This window comes from Gavia stellata, chromosome 3, assembly GCF_030936135.1.
Source record: "Gavia stellata isolate bGavSte3 chromosome 3, bGavSte3.hap2, whole genome shotgun sequence".
In the NCBI taxonomy this organism is placed as follows: Eukaryota; Metazoa; Chordata; class Aves; order Gaviiformes; family Gaviidae; genus Gavia; species Gavia stellata.
In genome coordinates this window covers 76788120-76814206 of record NC_082596.1, presented here as the reverse complement: position 1 = coordinate 76814206, position 26087 = coordinate 76788120, and the positions used below count along the sequence as shown (strand labels likewise).

The window sequence follows — 26087 nt, the reverse complement described above, 5'->3', positions numbered from 1 at the left end:
GGCCTTTATTGTAGATGCTTAGACAATGGGGTTTATTATGAAAGAGGTCACAGGATCTACTTTACAGGAATACTGACAGAGACAAATGTTTTGTACACATGACAGGGCAATTTTCTGCCCTAGATTTGGTTACAAGGTAACTCCCCATAACCACAACTTCTCTGGTCAAAAGAATGGCACATCAAAGCATGAACAGATAGTTGAACAAATCCCATTCACTGAAAGCCGTAACTCAAAAGAAGGCATCTAGGCTAAGTGTGCACTACTTAATGAACTCATTATCTTGGCAAATCTTCAAAAGTTTCCGAGAAAATATTTAGGTATTTTTCATCTTAATAGTCAGTACTTTAATGCATTATATAATAGGAAATAAAAACGAGGTCAAACAAAAAATAACTTTCAAAAAGCTCTACCCAAAATGTGTGTGACTTGCTAGCCAAAGAAGTTTGGAGACTCTCTTCCCAACTTTGTGTTCCTGCATCCTCGCATTCCCGCAGTTAGAAATGCCAGGCTGCCACCCAAGTTCTCTTGGGGTGTTTTCAGGCTAGAAAGCAAGCAGTCACTGGTATCTCAAAAAGCAGCAAGGTCTTGAATGTCACTTGAATTATTCAACTTAGCAGATTAATGTAAGTTCTTTGACTGAAAATTTAACCTATCTCTGAATGATCCCATTGTCTTTTTCACCTGCATTTAGACTGTCAGTCAACAGCAGCTCATTGATGACTTCAGCATTCACCGTGCATTTGCAATGTCCAGCCTTGCTATAGATTGTGTTTCAAGGGGCTAACACTGAAGATTTTCCATACGGGGCTGCTCTCGCATAAAAAGCTGCTTCTTAGTGCATTAGTCGTGACACCACTGTTAAGGGGTAGTTCTTCAACTAATGTATGCTGCAATACTGCTGCTGGTATCAGTTAATTAAGGACATTTTGCATCACCTGAGCATTCATCACCTAAACCTCCACATTATCTAGGGGCTTCACAGGTGAAGTTTCAGGTATTGCCGCTGATTTATTGCTACTGTCATGGTTTTAGGCAATCGGTGAAGTCAAATCTCCACACTAGGATGAGGACGGTGGGCCTACGAGGGTGGAGGGCCTTTCTGTTTTCCAAATTATGCTTCCTCCAAAAAGCATTTAATTCTGTTGATATGAATCTTCATCACAGTATGAACCCTGAAAGACCACATGTCCTGCTACTGCCTGCTTCTGTCATCACACAAAGTTGCGGTCTTTGCTTTCCTAACGCACTGAAGATTGCTCACCTAAGGGCAGGGACAAACCACGTCCTGTTCAGTCTCTCCCGAGGAAATGCACTGTAGATGAACATCTGCCGATTTGTTTTGTATTTTGATAATTAGTTTGTGTAAATATACCCAGTAACTGTTTCTTAGATGCTTTAGGCAACTGACCTAGATGTATTTCTTTACCAAATCAAGACCCTTCAGATTCTGTGGCGATACTCCCACTGATTTAAAGTTTATGTTTTCATTCTGATGGTGAAAGCTGTCTTGAAGAAAAGGTGCAGCATTTCATAGCACATGCATGTAAAAAGGAAGTTAGTCCTCGTGAGTTTGCTACTACTTCATAGAAGTTGTACACTTAAGAAGTCTTTGGTAATTTGCACTTGGTTAGCACAAATGGGACGAACTGCCACTTGACACACTAGCAACTCAACCTCAGCCCTGCTTTGAGCTTCTTGCTACAAAACTAGAAGCACAGATCCCATTCTATTAAGTTCAATAGGTCAGTCTGTCTTCAAGTGGTTGGTCACTGAAGTGACCAGAAATGTCTCCTTTTTGTTCATCTGATAGGCTCAACTCAGCCTCCTCTATACACTTCCTAGAAGAATAGGACAGACTTTTTTTTCCCTCAGAAATTGCCCTGTATTACTATCTGAGCTTATACAGAACTGTAGAACTGATACAAGATGGAAAAAGGAGCTGGATTCCATCATGAACAACTTGCAGGCATGGCCCAGAAATCCCAATTAGAGACTCACTACAACTGACAGGTGGACCAAAGTGCGAAATAGTCCGCCCTGTTTTCACATTTTAGCAAGCACTGTGTCTAAGTGTTCCACTTTTAATTTGTTCAGATTAAGGCAAATCAAATTCAATGCATATCTAAACAAGAAAATCTATGTAGGAAACTATGCAATTCTTTCTTCTAACCCTACATATATTTCAGAGCCCTACTACTTTTCTTTCCTGCTTCAACTACATTAAGTAAGATGGACAGTCAGTTCTGGAGCTGGAAAAATTAGGTTTGTACGTAGGGATTCTTCCAGTGTCCAGACACATGCTATCATGACAGCCTGTCGCCATTATTATTACTATTTCTGTTGATGTCCAATACAGATATCTCAGTCCCCGTCCTAAATTGATGATAGTTAAGCATGGAGTAGCAGATAGGGAGAATACCACATGTTATGAACAGGGTTAGGTGTATTTCTGGTTGCAAACAAAATAATGGGACCAATTCAAGTTTCACAGACTGCTTAAATCTTGACCACAAAGCGTTTTAGATACTAGTAGTACAGTGCAACAGGAACCATTTCCACATGTTAAATGTAAGCAAGTCTGATGATAAATTGTCACACCATTGCCTCCAGTGAGAACACAAATACTTTGTGTAGTCCAATAATTGTTTGAAGTTATTTGCAGGCACGCATGTTATTTAGAATACACTTGACTATGTGTGTAAAGTAAGCAGTCAGGTGGAGGTTCCTTAAAAACTGGGACCTAGAAGATCACCATAGTGATAAATATGCAGCTGACTTAAAAAATTTGCTCTTGTCCTCAGTCTGCCCAATAGTAAAAACATGAACTGGTTCTGCAAACTGAGCTCTTTTGGAAAGTAGTATTAGGCAAGACCAGGAGGAAAAGCAAGATATGTGAACTTAATAAAGGAACTCTCCTCTTTTGGTGGACTTCAAGATTACCACCTAGAGCATTAAGTCAGCAAGCATGTCTCAAGTAAGAAATAACATCGTCTGGAAACACATAATTCTCACTGCTCTTGAACCATATTTCTTTCCACACTGCTAAGTATCTATTTGCCATTGTTTCATCCTACATCAGATGTAAGCAATCTTATTTCTAGAGGGAAGAATATGGAACATCAGACACCCGATAGTAACTTCACCTAAGGTGCAGGCAGATGACTACCTTGAGCTGACAGTCTCTGAAAGTCAGGGAAGCGTTTAAGCTACTGAGAAACTAGAAATAAGCATCCGTGTAACAAAAAATTCAAATTGCAACCAGAACTGGGTGGACGCGTGAAAGTTGGTATTTAAGGTTTACTTGAATATGTCAGTGTATACTTTGGTCCCCAAATATGAGAAATTGGATGTTGTTGTCTCCCGGTAAATGAGCTCCTTTATTCCCTTTTCTGTCCACATCCTTTCAAATACGTGAAATCTGTATCATTACATCTTTTTTGACGCTTTAAATGCTTCTTTCTTTGTTTGTTCGCTTTGCACCCTCAAAGGCTGCATTACTTTTCACGCAGAGCTACTGCGTGGCCTACAGAGGACAGTCCCGGAGCGGTCCCTGCGGAACAAAGTTTGGTGGCTGCTGAAGCCCCAACCTGCACACCCCAGTTTCTCTGGGGCAGCCGGGGCCCCGCTTTGTGCTTCAGTGTGAAACGGAGGTCCAAGGCAGGCAGGTCCCCATGTATATAAATGCAGCCCGATAAGTATCTTGCTCTTTTCCCATCATTGTTAATTACCAAGTTATTTGTGTGTAAACAGAAGCTTTTGATTTCCTAATCAGCCTCCTGCCCGATTCATTCAGAGATGTCACACACCAGAGTTTGACAGCACAATTAGTCACCATGGAAGCTATTGTGATGTCACAAACACTGAATTGTGGCATCATTGAATGAATCTGGCAGGAGAAGGATGTTGGTTACAAAGGAGAAGGCTTCTGTTTACACAATACCTTGGTAATCAGCAATGATGGGAAAGAGAATATAGAAAAAGAGAGCCTGGTAGTCTAATGTGCATTGATAAAACTGAAAATCTGTAAAGGTTGTTAGAAGCGCGCATGTGGCATATTAAGCTACGGAGATAAAGATTCTGTAATTTATACCTTAATTCTTCACCTCATCCTATGTCCTCAGAACTGAAAGTGTATCACAGACATATACAAATGAGTGTTTCGTGTTAATTTTTTCACATATTTCAAGACATACCCCATAAAACCATTAAATAATCAGGATATCCTATGATTTTTTTTTTTTTTTTTGTAGTGCTATTCTGTAGAGGAGTGAATTTATCTGCATTTAACAGTATTGGTTTAGGGCATTACATCTCCAGCAAATTGTTTCCTTTTTTTATTTGGAAGGGTTCTGAATCACATTTTTAGACATAAAAAACCTCTATTAGCTACAGACAGCATTCACAATTCCAGTGCCGGTGATCGCAGCTTATGATATGTCTTCCTCTATTTTCTAGAAAAAATTCCCCGTGAAGTATATCGACTAATACTCCAAATGCTACACTTTCTAAAGCGTTATTGTATGCTACGGAGAATTACAGATAGCATATCTGGGCGATATGCAGTTGCAAGCTGCACAGCAGAAGCCTGCAACTAATCAGTGCCACAAAATAACAGGAAAAGCAAGACTGAATAACATGTAATTCTTCCAGGTACTGTAATTAAACCAATTCACGGCATTATTTAATTCCCCACAGTTCTTCCTCTTGCTGCCTTCTTGAAACTGTAACCATGACACCTTAATTTCAGTCAGGTGGAGAAGCTGCTGCCTGGAGAGCAGATGCCACTGCTGGTCCAGAAATTGCCCATGGATTTGCCGGTGGTGCCACCATTTTTTCCCTGCCTGAAGTCAAGTTTAGCCAACCCCCTCCCCCACCTCAGCACGTCTAGCTTTCATAAGCATTACTGTAGGTATGCAAAGCTGAGTCTGTTCACCCAGGTCTCCCAGCTGGTGATGAGCTGAGCTGTTTCACAGGACCAGTACTCTAAGGATCAAGCTCAATTTGCCTCAGCTGTTTATTTGCAATAGCTTCAGAGACAGCAAGGCAGCAACAGAGCGCTAGCGCGAAGATTTAGACAGTTATTTTTCTTTTTCATAATAAAAAAGCAGAGGATGGGAAATAGAGAAGGACTTAAAATGGCTTAAAGGCTTAACACATCAAATTGTAACACACAAAAAGCACGTATATGACTTCAGCTAATTGTACAAATAAAAGCAATGGAAAGAAAACATTCCGGCTGGAAGCACATTAATACGAATTACACATATTTTATGTTCCCAGGTAACCATGCCACCCCTTTGACCGTTCCCTACCTAATCCTAGGTGAGGGTGATGCTCCACTAGAGTCCAGCTGTTATCATCCACACAATGACTTTTGTAAACGAGCAGCTGACAGAGGTCCCTGGCTGTCATGTCTGCTAGAATCTCGACCACTTTGCTTGTTCCATCTTCACTAAAGACTTTTACATCCTGCAACATAAAGGGTACACTTACAGATCAACAGCTCCGAACATAGGCAAACCACACAGCTACCGTAGAAAAGCATCCTCTTGGTGTGAGGGTTCCAAGCACCTTGGCAGCCAGGACAAATGACATGGATGATTCACTTTATAACACTTTCTCTTCATGTCCCCTTGCCCTATTTCCCCTCCCCCCTCCCCAACACCTCCCTGCACTAAACAAAGATTCAGCAGGGTTCATATGGCCCCATACACAGAAAAAGTGAGACAGCGGGTTCTGTATAAAGCTGTGTAAGGTAAGCAAACGTGAAACAGTATCAGGAGAGTACTTCGGCAACAGTGGGCGAGAGAAATTACATCCAGTCAAACACGCACAATATTCTTTGCGATCCCGTCGGAGGCCTCCGAACATTCACAGAGGAGCAGGCCAAGACCCCGAAGATTAAAAATGGCTCTCCTGTTCCCCACTAACTTTTGATTGTTTCGCTTGGGGAAGTCCCACTTGCAGTTCGCCGGCAGATCAATTAGCTAGCACAGTCCACACATTTCTCTCCCTGCCCCGACTTCTCTTTTGATCCTAGCTTGAAAGTAGTTCCAAACCCAGTGTGCATACGCTGCACGTCCTAAATATTAATGGAGATGAGAGAACAAGTCAGGAACCTTCTCCCCACCTCCTGAATTATACAGATGCTTTCCTCTTTGCATTGTTCTGCTCGAGCGAGAGACACTTGCCGCAAAATTATTTCTCCGGGCAAACGTGCAGGTCCGAGATTTAAATCGACTCCGCGTTTAAAACGCTCCGCATCCTAGCGAAAGAAGGCGAATCTAACAAAAACCTGGAGGGTAATCTGATACGGAAAATCTTACCTCAACCGCACGTAAAAGGCAGCAGTCGGAAGAACAAGATGGCATTTTAAATAGAGATTGCCTCTTGCGAGAGAGTTTGTTCTCTGCCTCCGCCGACCCTTTGTAGCCTACGGCTGGGCGCCCGGGGTGCCGGCGGTGTCAGCGGACGGCGGTACCGTACCTGTCACGTAGCCCCTGCTATGGGGACTGTTTCTGGGGAGGGAAACAACTCTGCCAGAGCTCCACTCAAAGGGTTACACGCAATCTTTGCGGTAGTGAATCAAACCACACCGTGTAGACCAATCCTAGCCCTCCCTCCGACTGATGTAATCATTTCCCACACACTATCAGACTTCCAAATTATTCCCGCCCCCCCCACCCCCCAAAAAAAAAGGAATTACAAAGGAAATTTCTTTTTACGACCACCCACGGGCGTTTGAGACCCCTCCGGCAGCCCCGAAGTTCAAAGGCGGGGGGAGCCGAAACCCCGCCGGCGCAGGCACGCGTGCTGCCCGAGCGCCGGCGCCGAGCCTGCCCGCAGCCCGGCCTGGCAGCGGCTGATGTCATCTGCCTGCAACTTCGGCACTTGAACTTCTCCTCCCGCCGCTCCCCGCCGGGCTGAGCCGAGCCGAGCCGAGCCGAGCCCCGGAGCCGGCTCCGCTCCGGCCCCCGGCGGGCGCTGCGGGCCGGGGGCGAGGGGGCGGCGGCAGCGCCGCACGCGCAGCGCCCGCCAGCCGCCTCCTCCCTCCCTCCCCCCGCTCCCCCGGCTACGTACAAATTCAAGCCCAGTGAGGGAGGAGTTAAAGCCTCATCCAGCCCAAGTGACTCAAAGCCGCGCGTTCAGGAAACGGCTTCATCTGACAGCAGGGATGAGCCAGCTCTGTCAGGAGCGGGCTCGGGAGGAGAGGAGGGGGGAATCCCGGTGGCTGTAGCTCGGGGGCAGGTACGCGTGCTGTACAATGTTACAGCTGCACTGCCCCTCCTGCCAACACTCAACCAAGACAGAGGCATCCTCTCACACGCACAGAAATTTCTTCGGGGCGCGGGGCGCGTCCCCGTTTTTGCCCTGCGGGCAAGTCCGTTTTCTGTAATTAGCGCCCATGTCACAGTAAAGCAGCGCACTGCACGCGCGCACAGAGCGAGGCGGGTGCCGAGGCACCAGCGGCGGCACCAGCCCGCTCCGCCAGAAGGCAGCGCGCCGGCGGCACCGGGGGACGCGAGGGAACGCCCGAGACGGGCACCCCACGGAAAGGACACCGGTTTGCAACACGGGAGCGCAGCTCGCCCCTTCCCTCTCTGGACGTGCGAGCACACTGAAAAGCCAATACTTAACAAGACAGAAAGTTGCTGGTTTACTTGTTTTTAGTGGGGAATGGGGAGGGACTAATACCCACTTAATTTTTTTTTAAACTACTTTTTCTCGCAATAGATTGGAAAGGAGTGACACGACTGAAAAGGTGGTGGTGAAAGAATTCCTTTCGGCTTACCCGGTGCGCATGACTCCACTTTCTCTATTGAAACTAAACTATTCCGGATGGATTTCCTGCCTCAGAAACCAACCTGGTGACATCATTCATTCACTCAGCAGTCACTGAGAAGCACAGCCCTGCGCTCTCTGCCTCAGCCTTCGCAGGGGAGCCTGTACCAGGCATACGCCAGAGGAATCGCCACTTTGGCAACACCTGAAGCACAAAACCCCCTCTTTGCCTTCTCTGCTGGGAAGGAGGCAGCGATATAGGACAGCCTGCACCTGATCCTGGTGGCTGCCAAGTCCCAGAGGAGAGGGAAAGCAGCTCTGCTGAGGGTGCCTCTCGAGTCCTTGCAGGTGGAAAAGAGAGAGACGTAAAACAACCACCACACTCTTCCCTGCTCCCAGGCACAGAAAGATTGGGTATGGCCACTGGAAGAAGGCTGCAGCTGTCTTTTATGCTCATTCATGCTGTGGCCGCTCAGTATGAAGGCAAAGGGGTCACGAGTATGTGTCCCACCCTCCTTGCCCAGAGTTTGAGCTGATGCCAGCTATCCAGAAGTACAACAGCATCTCAAAGCAGGGACAGGGTGCACAACGTTGGGCTGTTCTATGGTGTGCGACTCTGCTGTCAGGCCACGTCTTTCCTCCCGCAAGTCAGGCCCTGCAGGCAGCACCCCACTATTCCCACACCACAGCTACTATCGGAGCGATGTTACAAACGCGGGTACGTTCATTCATAGGGACGGTCAGCAGTAGGGGTTTTTAACGATGCCTTTAAAGCCCAGAGACGAGGGTTCAGTGGGTGGACGGCGTGAATGCAGAAGCACGCTAGTTAACTTCACTGACTATTAATAGTGCTGTGTTTGCTATCAAGGACAGCGCAAGGCCGCGTATCACCACTGACATCACGGATATAAAAGACTGCATCAGGAGGGGATGTAACGGCCTGAGCTGAACCCTGCCATAGACGATGGGAGAAAGACAGAAGTGAGACAAAACGCCGTGCCTCTGCGGGGGCAAGAGCGTAGCAGTCCCTAAGAGGCTTACGCAAAAGGTGAGGGGATTTTATGCCCCACACAATGCTGCAGAGCATGCCATATAACCACAAATACGAAACCAGCTCGACGACAAAGCTTCAGCCCAAACTTTCTGACAGTTTCCGTGACAAAAGAGGCAGATAACAATATTTCTGTATCACACAGGGGACTTAATTTAAAGTCAGTTGGTCAAATCCAACCCTCTCACATTTCCTATCTTTTTTTTTTTCTTTTTTTCAAGGAAGCATCTCCTACTTTAAGATGTTAAGGGCTCCCTATACAAACTTCTTCCAGCAGAAACACTGTTTCACTTGCAAAATTGATTTGGGGCTTATTATCTACAAAGGAAAATGAAGCAGAATTCATTCTGCATAAAATACTCCAATAATGAAAAGAGCCTAAAGAGAGGTTCAAAAAGTTAGTCTGACACTTTTGCCCTGCATCCCTCCGAGAAATGCAGTGAAATGCAACAGCAGACTGCCTGCAACAGTGATTTACAAAAGGCCCTAATTACGTCACCAGCACAAGGCACCTTCTATTCAAAATTAAGGTTAAGAATGCTAAGCCAACCAGAGCACTATATTGGCTGAACATTCAGTGCTTTACAGTGCAAAGGAGCAGATAACAGACTGCACCATTGTTCTGGGAAGAATTCTTCCCCCAAGCTGCTTTTTTTTTCTTTTTTTGAAAGACAGAAAGACTTAAAAATTAAAAATTTAAAAGGACATTAATATTCATCACTTCAGTGGTTTCATATAATGGGTCGCGTATCTTGAGTACTCTCATGGCTGTTTCATCTTCCAGCCTCAGTTCTTCAACCTCACTGCAGTATTTTGTATGCATCAAGTAACACAAACATTATTAGGAATAAGGACAAAAAAAACCCCAGTTGTGTCACGGCCACATTACTACTTCTCCACTTTTCTATTTGTGCTATTTTTTCCCTTTTTCTGCAAAAGAAAACCTATGAATATACAATTATCATAAAAATTCATGCTTTTAAATGACATTATGCTGAAAATCTTCAGCATCAAACGGAACCAAATTTGCATTCTACAATCTGAAATTTATCACGGTGTAATTTATATCAGTGCAAACCAACCTTTTTTATCCTGGATTATGACTCCAAACTAAGTATAAGGAGAGAGTATCAGCTATCAGAAGGCCCTCTGACAGAAATCTAATAGATAAAAGGTTTCAGTACAATAGTTCTTCAAGAGTTTCCCTTTATAAGGGACAAAGATCAGAGACATCACAGAAAGCCATTAAAAGACACTGAAGAGTCATTACCAAGACCTGCACAAACTGAAAATCAGTCCAGCAAGTTTTGACTTTCTCTCCCCGATTTCACTCATCAAGATTGTTCAGACATGAGAACTGTACCATCAGTGAGGTAAACAGAAAGAAAATTGCACTGAAATGCATGTACCTTGTGCAAGCAGAAGGAGCGATTTATTGCAGAAGGCACCTACGTACCAGTCAGGTACTTGCTGTTTTCACTGGAACCCTGTTTTGATGAGATCGTTTATCCAAAAGCATTCTATACTCAAAGCTCATGGGCTCACAAGAGCAGAGTCAAAGTCTAGAGGAATGGGGAAGCTTTCAATTAGGATCAGTCAACTCAAAGCTGCTGAAGACTCAAGCTCTGCATGCAGGTTACTCTTGAACTGCTATTTGCCTAGTTGAAGAGGTAACAATAAAGGAAGGTTTTGTTTCCTAAAGTTGCACACCTTTGACAAAGAAAAGCCTCTAAGCATGTGCTGTGCACACCTGACAGGCAAGCAACTCGGCCAACCACGTCTACATACTGGAGTGCCAGCCAGTCCACCCTTGCTTGCCCAGCAGCATTAAGGCAGCTTTATAAGACACGGGAATTTCAAGTGCTGCAATGAAATAAATATATAGGTCAACTCTATGGCTCTTTTTGCCTCCTCTGTTGCACATCCTGTGCAGGGAAAAAGCCCTTCAGACAAACAGCAGCAGTAACAGCAATATGTTGCAGATAGGATCACTTACACACAAGGCATCAGATAGTACTTCCTTATAAAAGAAAAACAATAGTGAGTTATTTGATCATTGCTTTTTTTTCCTACATATAAACAGAAAACCCTAGGAAATGCTGAGGTTAGGGTTCTCATAGCAACATTAAATCTCTCGTCTGGCATATACTATATTTAGGTACACATTTAAAAGCCTATGAACAACAAAGGAGAACAACTGTTGTAAGATCATGATCTTAGTCTTTGACTTTTCATATTCAGAACAGCAATCTTAAAAAAAAAAAAAAAAGGACTTAATTTGGCCATGTTACAAAACCCTTATTCTGTCCCTCTTTGCTGGGCTATTGAATTTTAAACCCATTTCCGAGAGTCAAAGGGATAACTTGACTTGAAGGGGAATCACAGTATCATCGTATGTTCAGTGGTCATCAAACACCAATACTAAAGTCATGAACTCTGTGAGGGTCATACCAGTGAGACAGGTTTTGGGAATCACAGTGGCGTGGGCAGAGAAGGGCAGGGCAGGATTAGTGGCAGGTTCAAGTCAGCCTCTATATTTGGAGGGTTAGCGCTTCCGAACCCGTCATGTACGAACGCCCAGGCCCACGTTCACCCCAGGTAATTTTAGAGAGTTAAATTCCTTCTGAAGCTAAGGGAGAGAGATGGGGTAACTTAAGATCTAAAGCACATGACAAAGGCATTTGTGTCTCTCTGCTAGCTACAGAGGGAATCTAGGCTCCTGACTCTGGACTTCAGCTGGATGCCGTAAGCTATATTGGCTGAATTCAGGCTGTGGTGACTAATCAAGCAAACATGTCTCTGCACTATTGGCATAATTACACACTGCAATTGTTGACATTTGAGCTTAAAAAAATAAGCAAAGTGTGTGATGTTGCGTCTATGCAAGGCAGATTTAAAGGAACATATACAACAAGTACATTTGGGGTACTACTGAAGTTTAAAACCCGAATATTGTAAAAACAGGCCAAAGCTTTTCCTCTTCTCATTCAAAACTACGTGTGAAAATGGCTATTTGTTACGGAGACATCGGATGAAATCTATACCCATCTGTTTCTATCTTCTCAAAACTTAAAGTGCTAATGCCCTCTGTATAGGCTTAGGCTTGTATAGCAACTGCATCGAAGCTTCTTCAAAAATCTCAGCTGTTTACATACAAAGGTGTGAACTGTGCAACATACTTTTAAGAAAAGACTGTACAGAGCACGTTTTCAAGACATAACCACTGCCTGCACGAACAAAAGATTTATTCCAACGTGTGCTCACATACTTAGAGACTGAAGGTTTGGAAACTGTAAGTTGCTACCTTATAATCTCCACATTGTACAAATAAATGGCAGAATGCAGTTTTAAGTGATACATACCTACATACAGACCACACACCGATTTTGTGACAGTACCCCCAAAAGCTGTTTCACTCTTTCCCGCTTTGGTTTAATGCTCACATGTTCAGATAAATCATTTGACCCCTTTGACATTTTCACATCTTCCCACTTGATTCCTCATTTGCTTCTCATTTTTAGGTAAAAGAAAGGACAAAGACTAATTTTCAATCCTTCTAAGAGTAACAATAAGACTTTATGAATTTTGCTGAAGTTTCTGGGTATTTGCAGGGTGCCGGAAGACAGGACGCTTGGGAAGCAGTTTGGACAGGCTTTGACAGAGTACCAGTCCACACCAGTGGGAAGGTAGCTCAGCAACAGCCAGCTCACCCAGTCCCAAATCTGGGGTTCCAGACTCTTCCCGTGGTCACAGCACTGACAGCTTACATTTTCTTCTTTGCCTGCATCCTCCCCCACCCTGCATTTCCCATTAGTTTTGATTATAAGTCTGTAAATGAGCTCCCTTCTTTCCACACAGCTCCTCCCAACAGCAATTGCTTTTCATGCAAAGTCCTTTCTAGTTTCAAGATCCTTTATGTACAGAAAAAAAGATAGTTACAGGCACTGCTACACTCCTTTGATTATGTAATGAAAGACATTAAGTGATGTTGCTGGCATTAACCTTTATCTTTCATATATTTTATTATGCAATTTATCCCTAGATAGTTTGCAATCTTTCTCTGCTGTGCTTACAGAATGCATTATTTCTTGTCTGAATTTGCTCCAAGAGAAAGGGTTAGTAGAAAAGTTCCTGCATACACAATTTAAGTCACTAACAACCCTAGAAAGGGTAATACAAAGAAAAAAACATAATAATTTCTTGATTAAAATTCTTAAGTAACCAAGCTATTTACTAAGTATTTTAAATTGTTTTGCCGTTATAAATTGCTCTGTAGAAAAGGAATTATTACCACATCTTCCTTGCTGCACAGGCTTTCGACCACAAGAACCACATTAATTTGAAGCTTGGCAGACAGTGCAACAAGGCTCCAGGGAGCAGCTTCTCCTAGGATTTAGAAAAATGCTGCAGGTCCCAAAGACTTGGATGGCTCCTTCTTTCCCAACAGGACACTGTGACACCTGCAGCTGAGGCACTTGCCATCTGAGGCACTTGCCATCTGAGTGCCCAGGCCACCCTATGAGCCAGAAAGCCGTTTCAGCATAGGGTCCGGCAACGTACAGTTGGCTTCTCACTTTGATTTACTATTGTCCAAGTACAACTTCTACATGGGTAGTCCACAAAATTCCCCTTCCCTTGCACGCTTTTCTGAGGGGAAAGGAGCAGGGAGGTTGCGGAGCAGAAAACAGAACACCATAAAGTGTCGTATATATAGCTAGACTCAGCTCCAGCCCTCCATTTGCATGCAGCAGTCCAGCCACATATTACGAGGAAAGGGATCAGAGACCACTTTCGAAGATGTCTTTGGAAACTGAGGATTAGTATTTGAAAATACGTGCATTTTTAATGCATGGGAAAACCTCTGGGGCAGTGACTGTCTCTTATCTGATACAATAGGACCTTGGGATTTTGACTGTGGTTGATATAATAACAGAAATAAAATAAAACAACAACCACCCAACAATCAGGGACGATGCCAAATAAACTATATTTGGAATGTCCAGACATGACAAAACAAACACATTATTTTAAGAACCGATAGTTATGAAATTTGTCTTGAACAACTGCAATCCAATTTACCTAGTCTGGTAGCAAAGGAATCTAAGCAAGCGTAAGATGCAGAGCTGGACAGAAATTACAAACTTAGAATGCAATACAGAGGAAGATGAAGATAGACCCTGTTCCCACTCCTGTTTCTTCCCCTCTCCTCCTAAAAAAAGTAATCACAAGGGGTGAAAAAGCCAAGGATTTAAGGACTTGTGAGTTTGTTCCCTGGTGCTTGCGAGTGCAGAGTTCCTAAGGTTTTCTCTGCAGCTCTGAAGGCTAAAACAAATTACAAAAATTAATGAAAACAAGTTCTTAGCTGAAGCCCCAGCTCCTAGATCTGACAAGTCTTGCCAGAATTGACAACAGCAGGATAAAAAGAGTTTTCACGACACATACAGAGGAGCACTAGATAAAAAAAAAAACCCAAAAAAACCCCAAAAAACCCCAATTATCTGTCTTTACAAGAGTCCCTTTATTCCCCTCCACATCCCGATGAACTAACACTGACATCCCAGACCAGGCAGTTACACCAAAGCTGTCAGGAGCGAGGGGGAAGCTCGAAATGAAAACAAAAAATGAAACTTTTTAAGAAAAACTCTATGAACTTAATATGCGTAGCTTGATCAGAGAAGAATCAAGTATGGTGTATCACATGGAGACACAATACAGGGCTACAACCAACCAAAGTGTGAAAATATGAAGATGCGAGCAACTTAGGGCAGTGAAAAAGGTAATGGAAGCTAACAGAACAAAAGGCAAAACATGGAGAAAGACTCCTAACGAAGACTGGCTATAACCTCCAGGCACTCAAGGAATGATGGAAGCCTGAAGTATAAAACACACTGTGAAACTCACAGCCTAACAGCCTCCATGTGCTGAAAATCCCAAAAGCTCAAGCACACCTTGGAAATATAAATTTCCCGCACTCTGGTATCATCAGTTGCAACCCACCATAGGTTTTCCCAATAGGGCTGAGTTCTTATCTCCCTGACAATAAAAGAGGGGTGCTTTATAACGAGCGGGTGACAGGCTTAACTACAGCAGCATGGCAAAGCATCCCTAATGCCCGGCCGTCAGCTGTCTCCTCGCTGTACAGTATTCAGCAATATTGCTTAACTTCCCATCTCCCAAGCTACTGGCTCTGGAAGCCAGCAATTTCAAGCAGCGAGTATCAGCTAATTGTTGCTGCCTGCAACATTTGGGATGTTTTATGGGTCAGTTTGTCACACGCACACAATAAATGCTTGTAACAGAGCTGCTCGCATTGGGAGAGTATTTCTGTGCAACTGTGTAAGCATCGATTGTGTGGCCAGAATTAACCCCCTGCAGATCTTAGCCCAGGAAAAGTTATGTCAGTGGGAAAAGAGGGCTCACGTTATCCTCTCCCCAAGGCATGTATAATTCTCATTTTCAGCAACTGCTTTAATGGGAAACCGCTCCATAAAACTGCTCTGCTGTTTAATTTTTGGTAAATTTAGGTATCGGAGGAAAACAATGGTTTTTCCCAAATTCAAGAACGATATATCAAAAGTTTCCAGGGCTGATGCAAAATCTGGGGTTATGTCACCATGACTAAACTAGATATTCCCTCTTGAATGCAGCTAGCCCCATGCAAATCTCACTCCCTTCCAACCTGCTAAGAATTACTCATTTTCAGTGGAAAAAAGTGAGAAAGATATTGGAGAAAACCCAAACACAACCATACAAGAGATTTATTAGCATACAGTGTCTACCCACCCTGCCCCAAAACACCTAGCACAGAGATCCAAGTTACCAAGAAATCTTTCACATCTCTCACTGCTCTGCTTCACTGCTGCACCCATCCATCCATGCATGCTATGGCAGGACCAACGCACAAATTTTAACTCCACGGCAAGCGCCTCTGACTTATCTACTGTGAGTTCCCTCTCCAGGGCTTGCTCCAGACCATTTTGCATACCCCTTCCTCCTAGTAGGGGCACCCCAAACAAAAAAACAAACACAAAAAACCCCACACAACCCAACCCTTTGCTTAGCTTACTGAGACAAATTCCCTGCTGCCATGGTTACCACTCCAACTTCTCTTGTGAAACTAGAAATAAAAAAAAAAAACCCACAACTTCCCTGAGAACAGACGGCTATATGTTAGCTCTCCCTCCCTCCCCTCACTCATTATTGTTAGCCACCAAATCAGCTACATCTGGCATATTTAATTTGGACTAAATAAAATGTCACTAATGAAAAAGATTCCGAACAAGCAATACATGACATTATAGAAACAGAGAGCTTAGTATCTGAACACAGCCTATTAGAAACTGAAAGGATTCAACTAGTTTTTACTGAGTAAACAAAGGCAACTAAATGGTCCTCTATACACTCTTACTCACAACAATGTCCTCCAGAAGCTCTCCCATATCGTCTAGGTATACCGAAGTCTCCACACACTAATTCCTGGAGCAGCAGTGGCTCAAAAGTGAAGTAGTTAGCTCATTATAGATGGTATTATTCGGCTGGAAGTCTGCAGCCTTCATTCTAAGTTAAGGTTACTTTGCTAATACGACAATGAATAAGATGTTCAGCAGACGTGCACACAAGTTCCTTTAAAGGACCTGTGGCCACGTAGCTGTCTAAACAGTAACAGCCTCTCCTCTCTCACATTCTCCACACTGTTTTCAGCAGCCTAATTTGAAGTATCACACACCGCTCCATCCTTCCTCTCCTGCAACTCCTCTCCTTAGCCCACCACTGAAGACTAACGTGTCAGCTCTCTGCATCTCCCATTGCAGGTCACACCACGGAGACATGAGAGCTGCTTTGTACTGCTGCCCAATACAGCTACCTGTTCGAAAGCAGCTCCTCTTACTTTGACATCAATATACCCTCCCCACCCAGTGATTCACATCATACTTCTAGACCAGGATTTCACCTTTGTGGGTACATCATCATCAGTATTCCACTGCCACTTATCAAACAGATTTCAATGCAAAGCTTCGCCGAATCATATAAACCTCTTTTCACAGCCCTTAAATGTTTTCCATCATCTTTTTTGCCAAGTGGTAATCTTTCATTCTAAAGCTGTGCTATCCCTTATGATTAGCTGAAGAAGCATTTGAGTGATTTCATTTTTAGTGCCTCCAAGGCTAAGGATCCCATGAGAACAGATCATCTTCTAAGTGCCCTGGTCCAGGTTCTCAGCATTTATAAATCAGACAGCTGGCTCCTCTCTATTTTTGCTGATGTATGAAGTAGAACAGATATTTAGGTATACCTTGATTGCCATTCCTTAATTTCAGTACTGTTGATGGTCAAATAAAATTCAAGCATTCAACACAGAAATCCCCCCCTAAAGTAAATTTTAACAGAATTCTTACAAGATGTTCACGTGGATTATGTTGATAATGCTGGCAAACACTAGGCAAGTAGAAAGATTACTCTTCTTAGAAACTCAGTTGTTATAAATGAATTAACAGTGAGCTTTATCCTCATAATTCCAAACTTTAATATTAAAGACGTAACAGAGATTATATATTTCAAAATCATCATGCCTTTAACCTTTTTTTTTTTTTCATCACAAAAGTTTAAGAACAATCACAGGATCACAGAAGGCTTGAGGGTGGAAGGGACCTCTGGAGGTCATCTGGTCCAACCCCGTTGCTCAAGCAGGGTCACCTAGAGCCCGTTGCCCAAGACGACATCCAGATGCCTTTGGAGTATCTCCAAGGATGGAGATTTCACAACCTCTCTGGGCAATCTGTGCAAGTGCTCGGTCAGCCTCACAGTTAAGAGAGTGTTGCTTGATATTCAGGGGGACCCTCCTGTGTTTCAGTTTGTGCCCATTGCCTCTGGTCCTGCCACTGGGCACCAGTGAAAAGAGCCTGGCTCTGTCCTCTTTGCTCCCTCCTCTCAGGTACTTATTTACATTCATAAGATGCCCCCAAGCTTTCTCTTCTGTAGGCTAAACAGTCCCAGCTCTCTCAGCCTTTCCTCACAGGAGAGATGCTCCAGTCCTTTAGTCATCTCTGTGGCCCTTTGTTGGATGCTCTCCCGTATGTCCATGTCTCTCTTGTATGGGAGAGCCCAGAACCGGACCCAGTACTCCAGGCATGGTTTCACCAGTGCTGAATAAAGGGGAAGGTTCACCTCCCTCAGCCTGCTGGCAATGCTTTACCTATTGCAGCCCAGGATATCATCAGCCTTCTTTGTGGCAAGGGTATACTGCTGCTTCAGGTTCAACTTGGTGTCCACCAGGACCCCCAGGGCTTTTTCTGCCAAGCTGGGTGGCCCCCAGCATGTACTGGTGCCTGGAGTTGTCCCTCCCCAGGTACAGGACTTCGCACTTGCCCCTGTTGAACTTCATGAGGTTTTTGGCAGCCCATTTCTCTAGCCTGTAATCTCCTATACAAAGAGTGCAGAGTTACATAAGTACCACGATATTAACTAAAAGCATAAAAAAAAAATCTAGTGAAGTTTGAGCATAGTTTAGGAACCCTAAATGGATCTGTTCCCAGGATCTTTCATCGCTACTGTCCCAAGCCATGCTACAGGGGTTCAAAGTTCCTTTAAGTTAAGTGTTTCAGAAACACTTAAAGTCCGTTTGTCAAAGGCTGATGAACTTAACTGTGTAAGTCTAAGTACGAGGTAGTGTGCTGAAACCAATGTCACAACAAAAAAAAAGCTTCCTGATATAGAACTAGATAACATAATGCTAGAGATTTGATGCCAAAGCTTGCCTGAAAGAAAATGCTACTTTTTCATTCAGCATCTGCTTCAGATTATTTTACATGGAAGCCACTGCTGCTCTGAAGCTGTCAAGGCACAGTCAGCTTCCAATTAAGCTATCTTATCTTTGAAGTTGATTGGAAGCAAAGCTTTCTCCCCCCTATAGGCATCCTCCTAAAAGTAGGTAATCTGATGTAATTTCTAAATGTATTTATTCTATGTTGTCCACCCAATTAAACATCTTGCACAAATGCAATCAACGAGCCTTCTCTCTAATTGAAAAGTTTATGCAACAATTTTCATGAGACTCCCATTAAACACTTAAAATAATTAGCTGTATTAGAAAGACATTTATATTCAAATAGCTCACATGCCTAGTTTCTTTGTTTAGCGTAGGCAAATGAATATGAAAAAGATCCCTAGAGGAAAAGACCAAATACTGGGCAAATCTTTTCTTTAAGACAACAGACACACCCTAGAAACCAATTCTGTATGGTATTAAATGGGAAATCTTTTAACAGTGGCCTTACTACTGCAGCTGATCATGGAGAAATCAACCATATCCAAGACTCAGAAAGGCAATGACAAGGGAGTTGACTCTGTATTTTTATATATTATAGATAACACATAACTGTCATTACCTTCAAGGGTGGTCCCTTCTTCCCCTTCCCCCTCTTCCTAAATTATTGGCAATAAGTTAAAAGAAATTCACCATGCAAAAACACTAGTAACTTTATCTCCATGCTGGCAGGAATGACAATTCTTTTAAAGGATTTTCATGGCTCTGTATTTACATCATGGATCTTCTTTAAGAATTAGGCTACAAAAAATCTAGGTCATTGAAACTTTCTTAAACTGAACCACAGAGAAACTGAAAGAGAATGTAAAGGCATTGATGTCAGGTTTATTTTGCCTTTTCACAAGCTCATTTTTTTTCCAGATTGACTGACAGAAGGTAGATCAACCTTTGGACATCTTTCTTATTCTGAAGTTTCTATTTCCATGAGTGAGTTAATTCCATTCCCATCCAAAATAAAACATTTTTAAAAATGTTGTGCACTTGGCAAACAGACCCAGCTATGTAAGAACAACTTTAAGAAGACTAGGCTTAAAGGGCAAAAGTACAACTTAGATCAACATATAACAGAAGACATGTAAACATCTCAGTTTAGGATCCTGGGCAACATAATAATTTAATAGTCCCTTCTAGACAAAACTTTACTCTATAAATAAATATATATGAATGTAAACAGTGTTTTTTCTTTTTTTCCCTCCTAAGCACTGGCTTGGTTTTGGTATGAATCTGAATACTAAGATCTGCTTCCTTTAGACTATATGCTTATTGCAGTTTTCCATTTATGTAAACTAGTAACATACATTCAAATTTCATTCTATAGATTTCAAATTACAACACCTACTTCTTCCATTCAACCACCATATAGAATTTCTTAGGTTACATACATAGTTGTACACATCAAAACTAATTTATTTTCAAGTGAAAAATGTCCATTAAAAACATATTGCACTAATAATTATAATTGGCAATATTTAATAATTATTGTTAGCTATTAATAATTATTACTGCATTTCTAACACTGTGTCCAACACAAATCTGCTGACTTCAGCAAATGTCATTCTTTATCACCCTTTATTCATTCACATAGAAACAATTCTATACATGGGAACAACTTTATTGCCTTTTCCAGCTTCAGAAGGTTGTGTCTTCAGACGGTGGTTTAGCATAACCACCATAAGGTTTCTTACTGGAGAAAAATCTATCTTGCCTTTTGTACAATGTAGAAAAGTGTCACAACATTTACTTCTTCCACAGCTCCCCCATCTTGTTGCACAAGATTACACATGGCAAAAGTAAAAATCTTGGCTAGCTGCAGGGTATTAACAAAAAATACTCTGTACTGAAACTATTTTCAGTTCAACTGTTGCTCATACACCCTTCAACATAACAGACACTGATCAGCCCCGAAGTGTAACTTGTAAAAAAAAAAAGTGGTTTTGGGGGTTTGTTGCCAGAGTTCTGCAGGTTCTTCTTTCAGTGCACTCAGCTGTACAGAAAACAACCCAAGTTTGCTTGGCTCACATCAACTGAGGCTTTGCCAACCTATACACTCTATGAATTTCACTTTTTAAAACGTAACAAAATAGCTAGTGCGTGAACTTACTCAAGCTATACCATGAAAACTGTGTTTAACGAATAACTGAAAAGGTTCATCATTTGTTGCATTTGGTTTTCTACTCAAAACAAGAGCTGAGGGTAGCTTTCCCTAGCACAAAATCAGCAGGCAAATTAGAGGTCACTTTCCGAAATGGTGGTCCAATTCCACAACCCTCTACTTTAGAAACTCCTGCTATTGCTGTCCCCTGTGGGCTTACTGGCTCTTGAAGAACAGATTCCCACCACCCCCTGCCCCGCTTCTCACAGATTCCCATTTGTTCCTAAGGAAAAAAAAAAAAAAAAACCCAAACCCCACAAGAATTGGCATCACTGTCGTGTACCAAGTACCAATGGCTAAAAGTATCTGTCCATGAAAGTCTGAATTCCCTCCCCAAATCTTATATATGTACATCTATCGAAAATGTCTACCTCAGATGTCTGAACACTGCATAATGAAGTTAAAACACTAAGGAGACATGTGGAAGAGCACTGACTTTAATTTGCACAACAAGAATGTGGTTAGGAACTGATCGTTTTTCACAGGCACTTAACAGATGATGGAAAAAATCAGCCCTGCAGCTGCCAGCATCTCTCCAGATAAACAAACTCTGCTGTTTCTGCCAGGGGCAGTAACTGATGAGGAGGCTGGTCATTCAGGCAAATGGTCAACAAAAATTTCCCACTTAGAAACGAGGCCAGATTTGGTCCCAATAAAAGAGTTTGGTAACTCAGGGGAAGGAAAGGATATTCTCCGTCACACATCACTGCCTAGTTTAAGGTTTTTTGTATTCCACCCAAACTACACAGAGGTGGTAGTCATTTCAGCTCTTACTAGCCACCTCAATCTGAGCACATCTAGTCATCACTAATGATTCACGTTCCCACTGTAGCTCATGTAAAAGGAAAGAGGCGCTGCAGTGCAATTTATAATCTTCTGTAGTTTTGCTACCCTAAAGTGGCATGGATGCATGCAAAAGGTACTCTAACTCACCACTGACCGGAGATACCCAGACAGGCAACCCAAATGAGACATTTAATTTTTATATAACTATAGTTCACAGAAAGACTTGCCACCCAGAGGCTGTTGAAAGGTGATCATATTTCCTGACACCGTGAAAAACTACTATAAGTGATTGCCTAATATTACATTCCCTGGTCTTTTTATCATTATATGCAAAAAAAGTATTACCTAAGATTTGCTCAGTAGTGGTATTTGTTAGAAAGTTTTGTTTCAGTCTTACTACGGAATAAACTTAAAAAGCAAACAGATACAATTCTATAAAGAAATTGTTGTCCCTGCACAGAGTAACATAACTTTGGGTGGGGAGGAGTGGAGCACACGCAAAGGTCCCTTGGGCAGACGTGAGACTAATCAAGCAAAATGTGAAATGCAGCACCTTCCCAAAATAGAACTTGCTGTTATTAAGTTGTTTTTAACATGAAGCAAGCAACTACCTGAAGAGGTCTTTGAGCAGAAGGACAGTAAAAGATTGGGACTATCATGTCTACCTCAAATGAATCTGACAGCAGGGCTCTGATAACCTAAGGCTGATTAAACCCAACTCCATATCAGAGCTTATGTGTCAGTTGTACATTGAGTTTGAGCCAACCACTGATACAAACATTAACGATACCAAGTCAGACACAAAAAGGTGAAGATTATCTTCAGCAAGAAATCCCAGCATCCTCCTCCAAAGTTAAAGATTTTCATCTCCACTTCTTGCAAGCTGAGATTCGAGAAAGGGTTGCTTATAGTTGGGAAACCAACTATGTTGGGTATGTTCATTAGTCTACATGCCACCTTCCAGCAGCACAAAAAATGCCACTGCATAGCAAATAATACGAAAAGCATGGCCATTCCTACTGCTTGTCTGTTGTAGGTAAAGACCTCCGAGTTTTTCTTGCATTAATGCACACATTTTATAGTTCAATGTGCAATCAATACAGGTACTTAATTCCAGATAATGGTAGTTTAGCTGCAGCATACAAACCTAACTTGCAATCATGTTATGCAAAATCAAATATGTCCTTCCCAAAATACTTTATTATGGTTGTAGTGAAAAAGGACAATCACTCAGCATAAAAAAGAAATACTCTTCAACATTTCAAAAGATCCGCTAAATCACTGCAGCAAAAATGGCCTTGTGAAAGTTTTGCACCAACAGAAGTGGTTTTATACACAAATAATGGAACAAGTCCTTTCATATCAGGGTCAGAGTTATGCATTGACTCACAGGTCTAAGCCAAGCAATGTGAGCTACCACCAACTCAGAATTCACGTACTTTCTCTTCAAATGTTTCTAATGTATTTCTTGAATTTAGTGAGCCCTTACTGGTTTGAAATTCCATTTAAACATTGTCACACAATTTAAGAGAAAAAAATTTAGTTTCTACTTCCCTACATTTACAGATTTTAAAAGAGAGTAATGAAGTAGTCCAAAAAAAGCAACTAATTCCTCTCCACTCCATCAGTACTAATACTCAGATATTGCCTTTAAGTTGCATCTCCAGATACTTTGCAGATGTATGTTCAGAAAAGACGTAACTGTAGCAGAGATGAAATCAATTATGTAGAGAGCAGAGGTTGCTGCAAACTCATAAAGGAATGCAGTCACTGTGCATACATCTGGCACTATAAACATTTTATTGTATTATTTTTGCTGGAGGTTTATTAGGTCTCCCCTTCCTTAATAGCTGCTATTTGAATGTAGGGCAATTAGCACTTGTAAGGCTCTGGCTTAGGGGAAAAACAAGCTATTTGCACGCACATAATCCTCAGCCATTTTACTAGACAAGAATCAGTTAACCACCACAGTTTTTACAGCTGCATGTTAGAGAAGGCTTGAGTAAGAGGCACAGAGGAGAAACTGATGTGAGCATGTTTACAGTGCTGTAGAATTTATTTCATCATCTTCAGAACTACTAGATTATTTATTTATTTAAGGGATAAAAGTAACATATAGAAAGCTTTCTATAAAGTTCATTCAGCTCTTTCATTTTAATGGGTATACATCAACATAGCAGAGTCTTTCAACTTAGACCCGTTTGGACATCTGTTCGATGGATGAACTGCTAGAGACACTCAAAGCCAGCATCTGCTGCACAAGCAATTTCCCTACCCACTGAAAGACTCCATCATGCCCTCCCCGTCTCACTTCTTGCAGAATTTCCTGCTGTAGTTTAAATCCTAAAGGTTTCTCCTAGACAAAAAGTGACTTCTGGAGATTGCCCAAGTGCTATTCCAGGCACATAAGAGAGGGCAAGCGGTAATGAAACCTTACCGACACAGCAGCTAGCACAACCTTGGGCAGAGTACTAAGTTAATTTCTTGTTAGCCAGATTGGCTTCAAGTTCCTCTGTATTGCTTGAAGTGCTGCAATTAAGTACTGCTCTAAGCTATGCTTAATTAGCCTGTAAGCAAATGCTCATTTGTAACTTGCATGTGGTGTAATGCAGAACTAAATGTTCACTGACAGCAAAGGGAAATTACACTGAAGGTACATTTACACAAATATAGCTGGCTGCCTCCTGATTTTTCCCTTCTCATTAATCTCCTAGAAAATATTAGGAAATGTGTCACACTGTACAAATGGTTAGAAATAGACGTTCTCTACCCTGGAGCTGAATGTGGTGCTCTCCTGCTCCCCCAGCTGATGAGCACTCCGCTCCCCTTGGAATGACAGCCTCTCTCTGCAGACGATGAAAGATTTGGTATCTGGATTACCTTTTTCATCTGTGCAGTCAGAATAAAAAACAAACCCACCTCAAAAAAACCACCAAAACCCATAACAGACTAGGATGCAAGTCACAATGGGTAAGTGTGCTTGAAGATAACAAAAAGCGTAAACAAAACTTTCACCAAATAGCCTTTAAAACATCGACTGGATCCGCATTCAGGAGTAAACCCTAGTCTTGGCGCCCCTCATGAAGTAGACAAAAGAGGAAATTAATAGTAGGTTCTCAAATATATTTAGGACCTTGTAAATGCTCCAAGTGGAATGACATTAGCTTCAAGCATAGCAAGGACATTTTTCAGCAGGACATCATTTGAGTCTGCCTGTCAGAGGATGCTCATTTGACAAGGTTGTAACACAAGAGGCAAGGCTCAGCCTCACTTGGACAAGTTTTACAAAGCTTTGCCAAGCTAGATAGTTTGTTAAAGAAAAAAGTTCAAAGGTTAGCCATGAAAAATATCATTAGAACAAACCAGCATATAACACAGAAAAATACTTCGAGATCATCAAGTACAAGGTTTTATTTGTAAGAGTAGAGGTTGCTATTCCTGTAGCATTAGCTTCCAATTCTTTGCCTAATGAAGAGGAGAATGATTTTAATATATTTAATGTCTACTACTTTTCAAGCTGCTCCATAAATCAATTACAAGGTGTGTGACAGTATCGCAAGCAATCTTTTAATCGTCTCATATATATATTCATATATGTATGTATACACACACACTCTTAAAACCAACACTATTCTGGACTTTGAGATAACTCAGTAGAGAACATTCTTAATCTGAAGCACGGCAGGTATTTTTCAAAGCTAAAACTGTGTACCTGCTACCCATTGTTTAGCACAGACTCAGTCTTACAGTTTGTTCTACATACCCGAGTCCTTGGGGAACGGGAATTGCTGCAAACATCTGTAAAGCTATTTATAAGGTCTGGAAATACTGTGGTTGGCTCACTTTCAGTGAATTTTAGTAAGCAATAGGGAAAATAAGTGTGACCAGCAACACTATGACAAGCAGGTTACTTCAGAGTAATTAGCTGCTCTTAACAGTTTGCAGGCAAGGACAAGCTCAATAGTGGCTTGCAGAAGCCTGAGGGAAAATTGTCTGTAAAATTAAATCCTGGTGTTTTACCATCGGCATGCTGTTATTTAATTTGGAATATTCTTTTCTGTAATGTTTTGCACCTCATTTGTTGATTATTTGGGGTTTTTTAAGCAATATTTTTTCCTTAGGGATGGCTTGTTCCTCATTACCTACTCTCAAGACCTATTCTGGCAAGGATAGTGGGGAAATGTGATTTTTAAAGGTCAACCTAGAAGGCGAGAGGAAGAACACGTGCAAGGTCACCATACGGTGAGGCAGCCGACCTTCCCCGTGGCTGCAGGGCACAGACGTTGCTCCCAGCACTCGAAGCTCACGCTCACATTTCCTCATGCCCGGGCCCTCTGCAGCTGCTGGGCGCGCTTCAGCCAGCCTGATGCCTCCTGCAACGGCGTGGGCCATTCGGCAGGTGCGAGGCAGGGGTGGGGATGATGTTCCCCGATCTCCGGATGGGCGGTGCACACCGTTGACACTAGATGTGTGCGGGGTAAAGCAGTCTC

The 26087-nt window shown here is 42.4% G+C and overlaps 1 protein-coding gene across 1 annotated transcript in view; it reads right to left on the bottom strand.

The window, feature by feature from the left end:
- GRB10 (growth factor receptor bound protein 10) overlaps nt 1–26087 on the bottom strand; it is a 111902-nt gene that overhangs the window by 21073 nt on the left and 64742 nt on the right. Inside the window, exon 5 of the mRNA XM_059836332.1 lies at nt 5316–5472. Coding sequence (XP_059692315.1) covers nt 5316–5472 — 157 coding nt within the window. The remainder of the gene's footprint in view (nt 1–5315; nt 5473–26087) is intronic.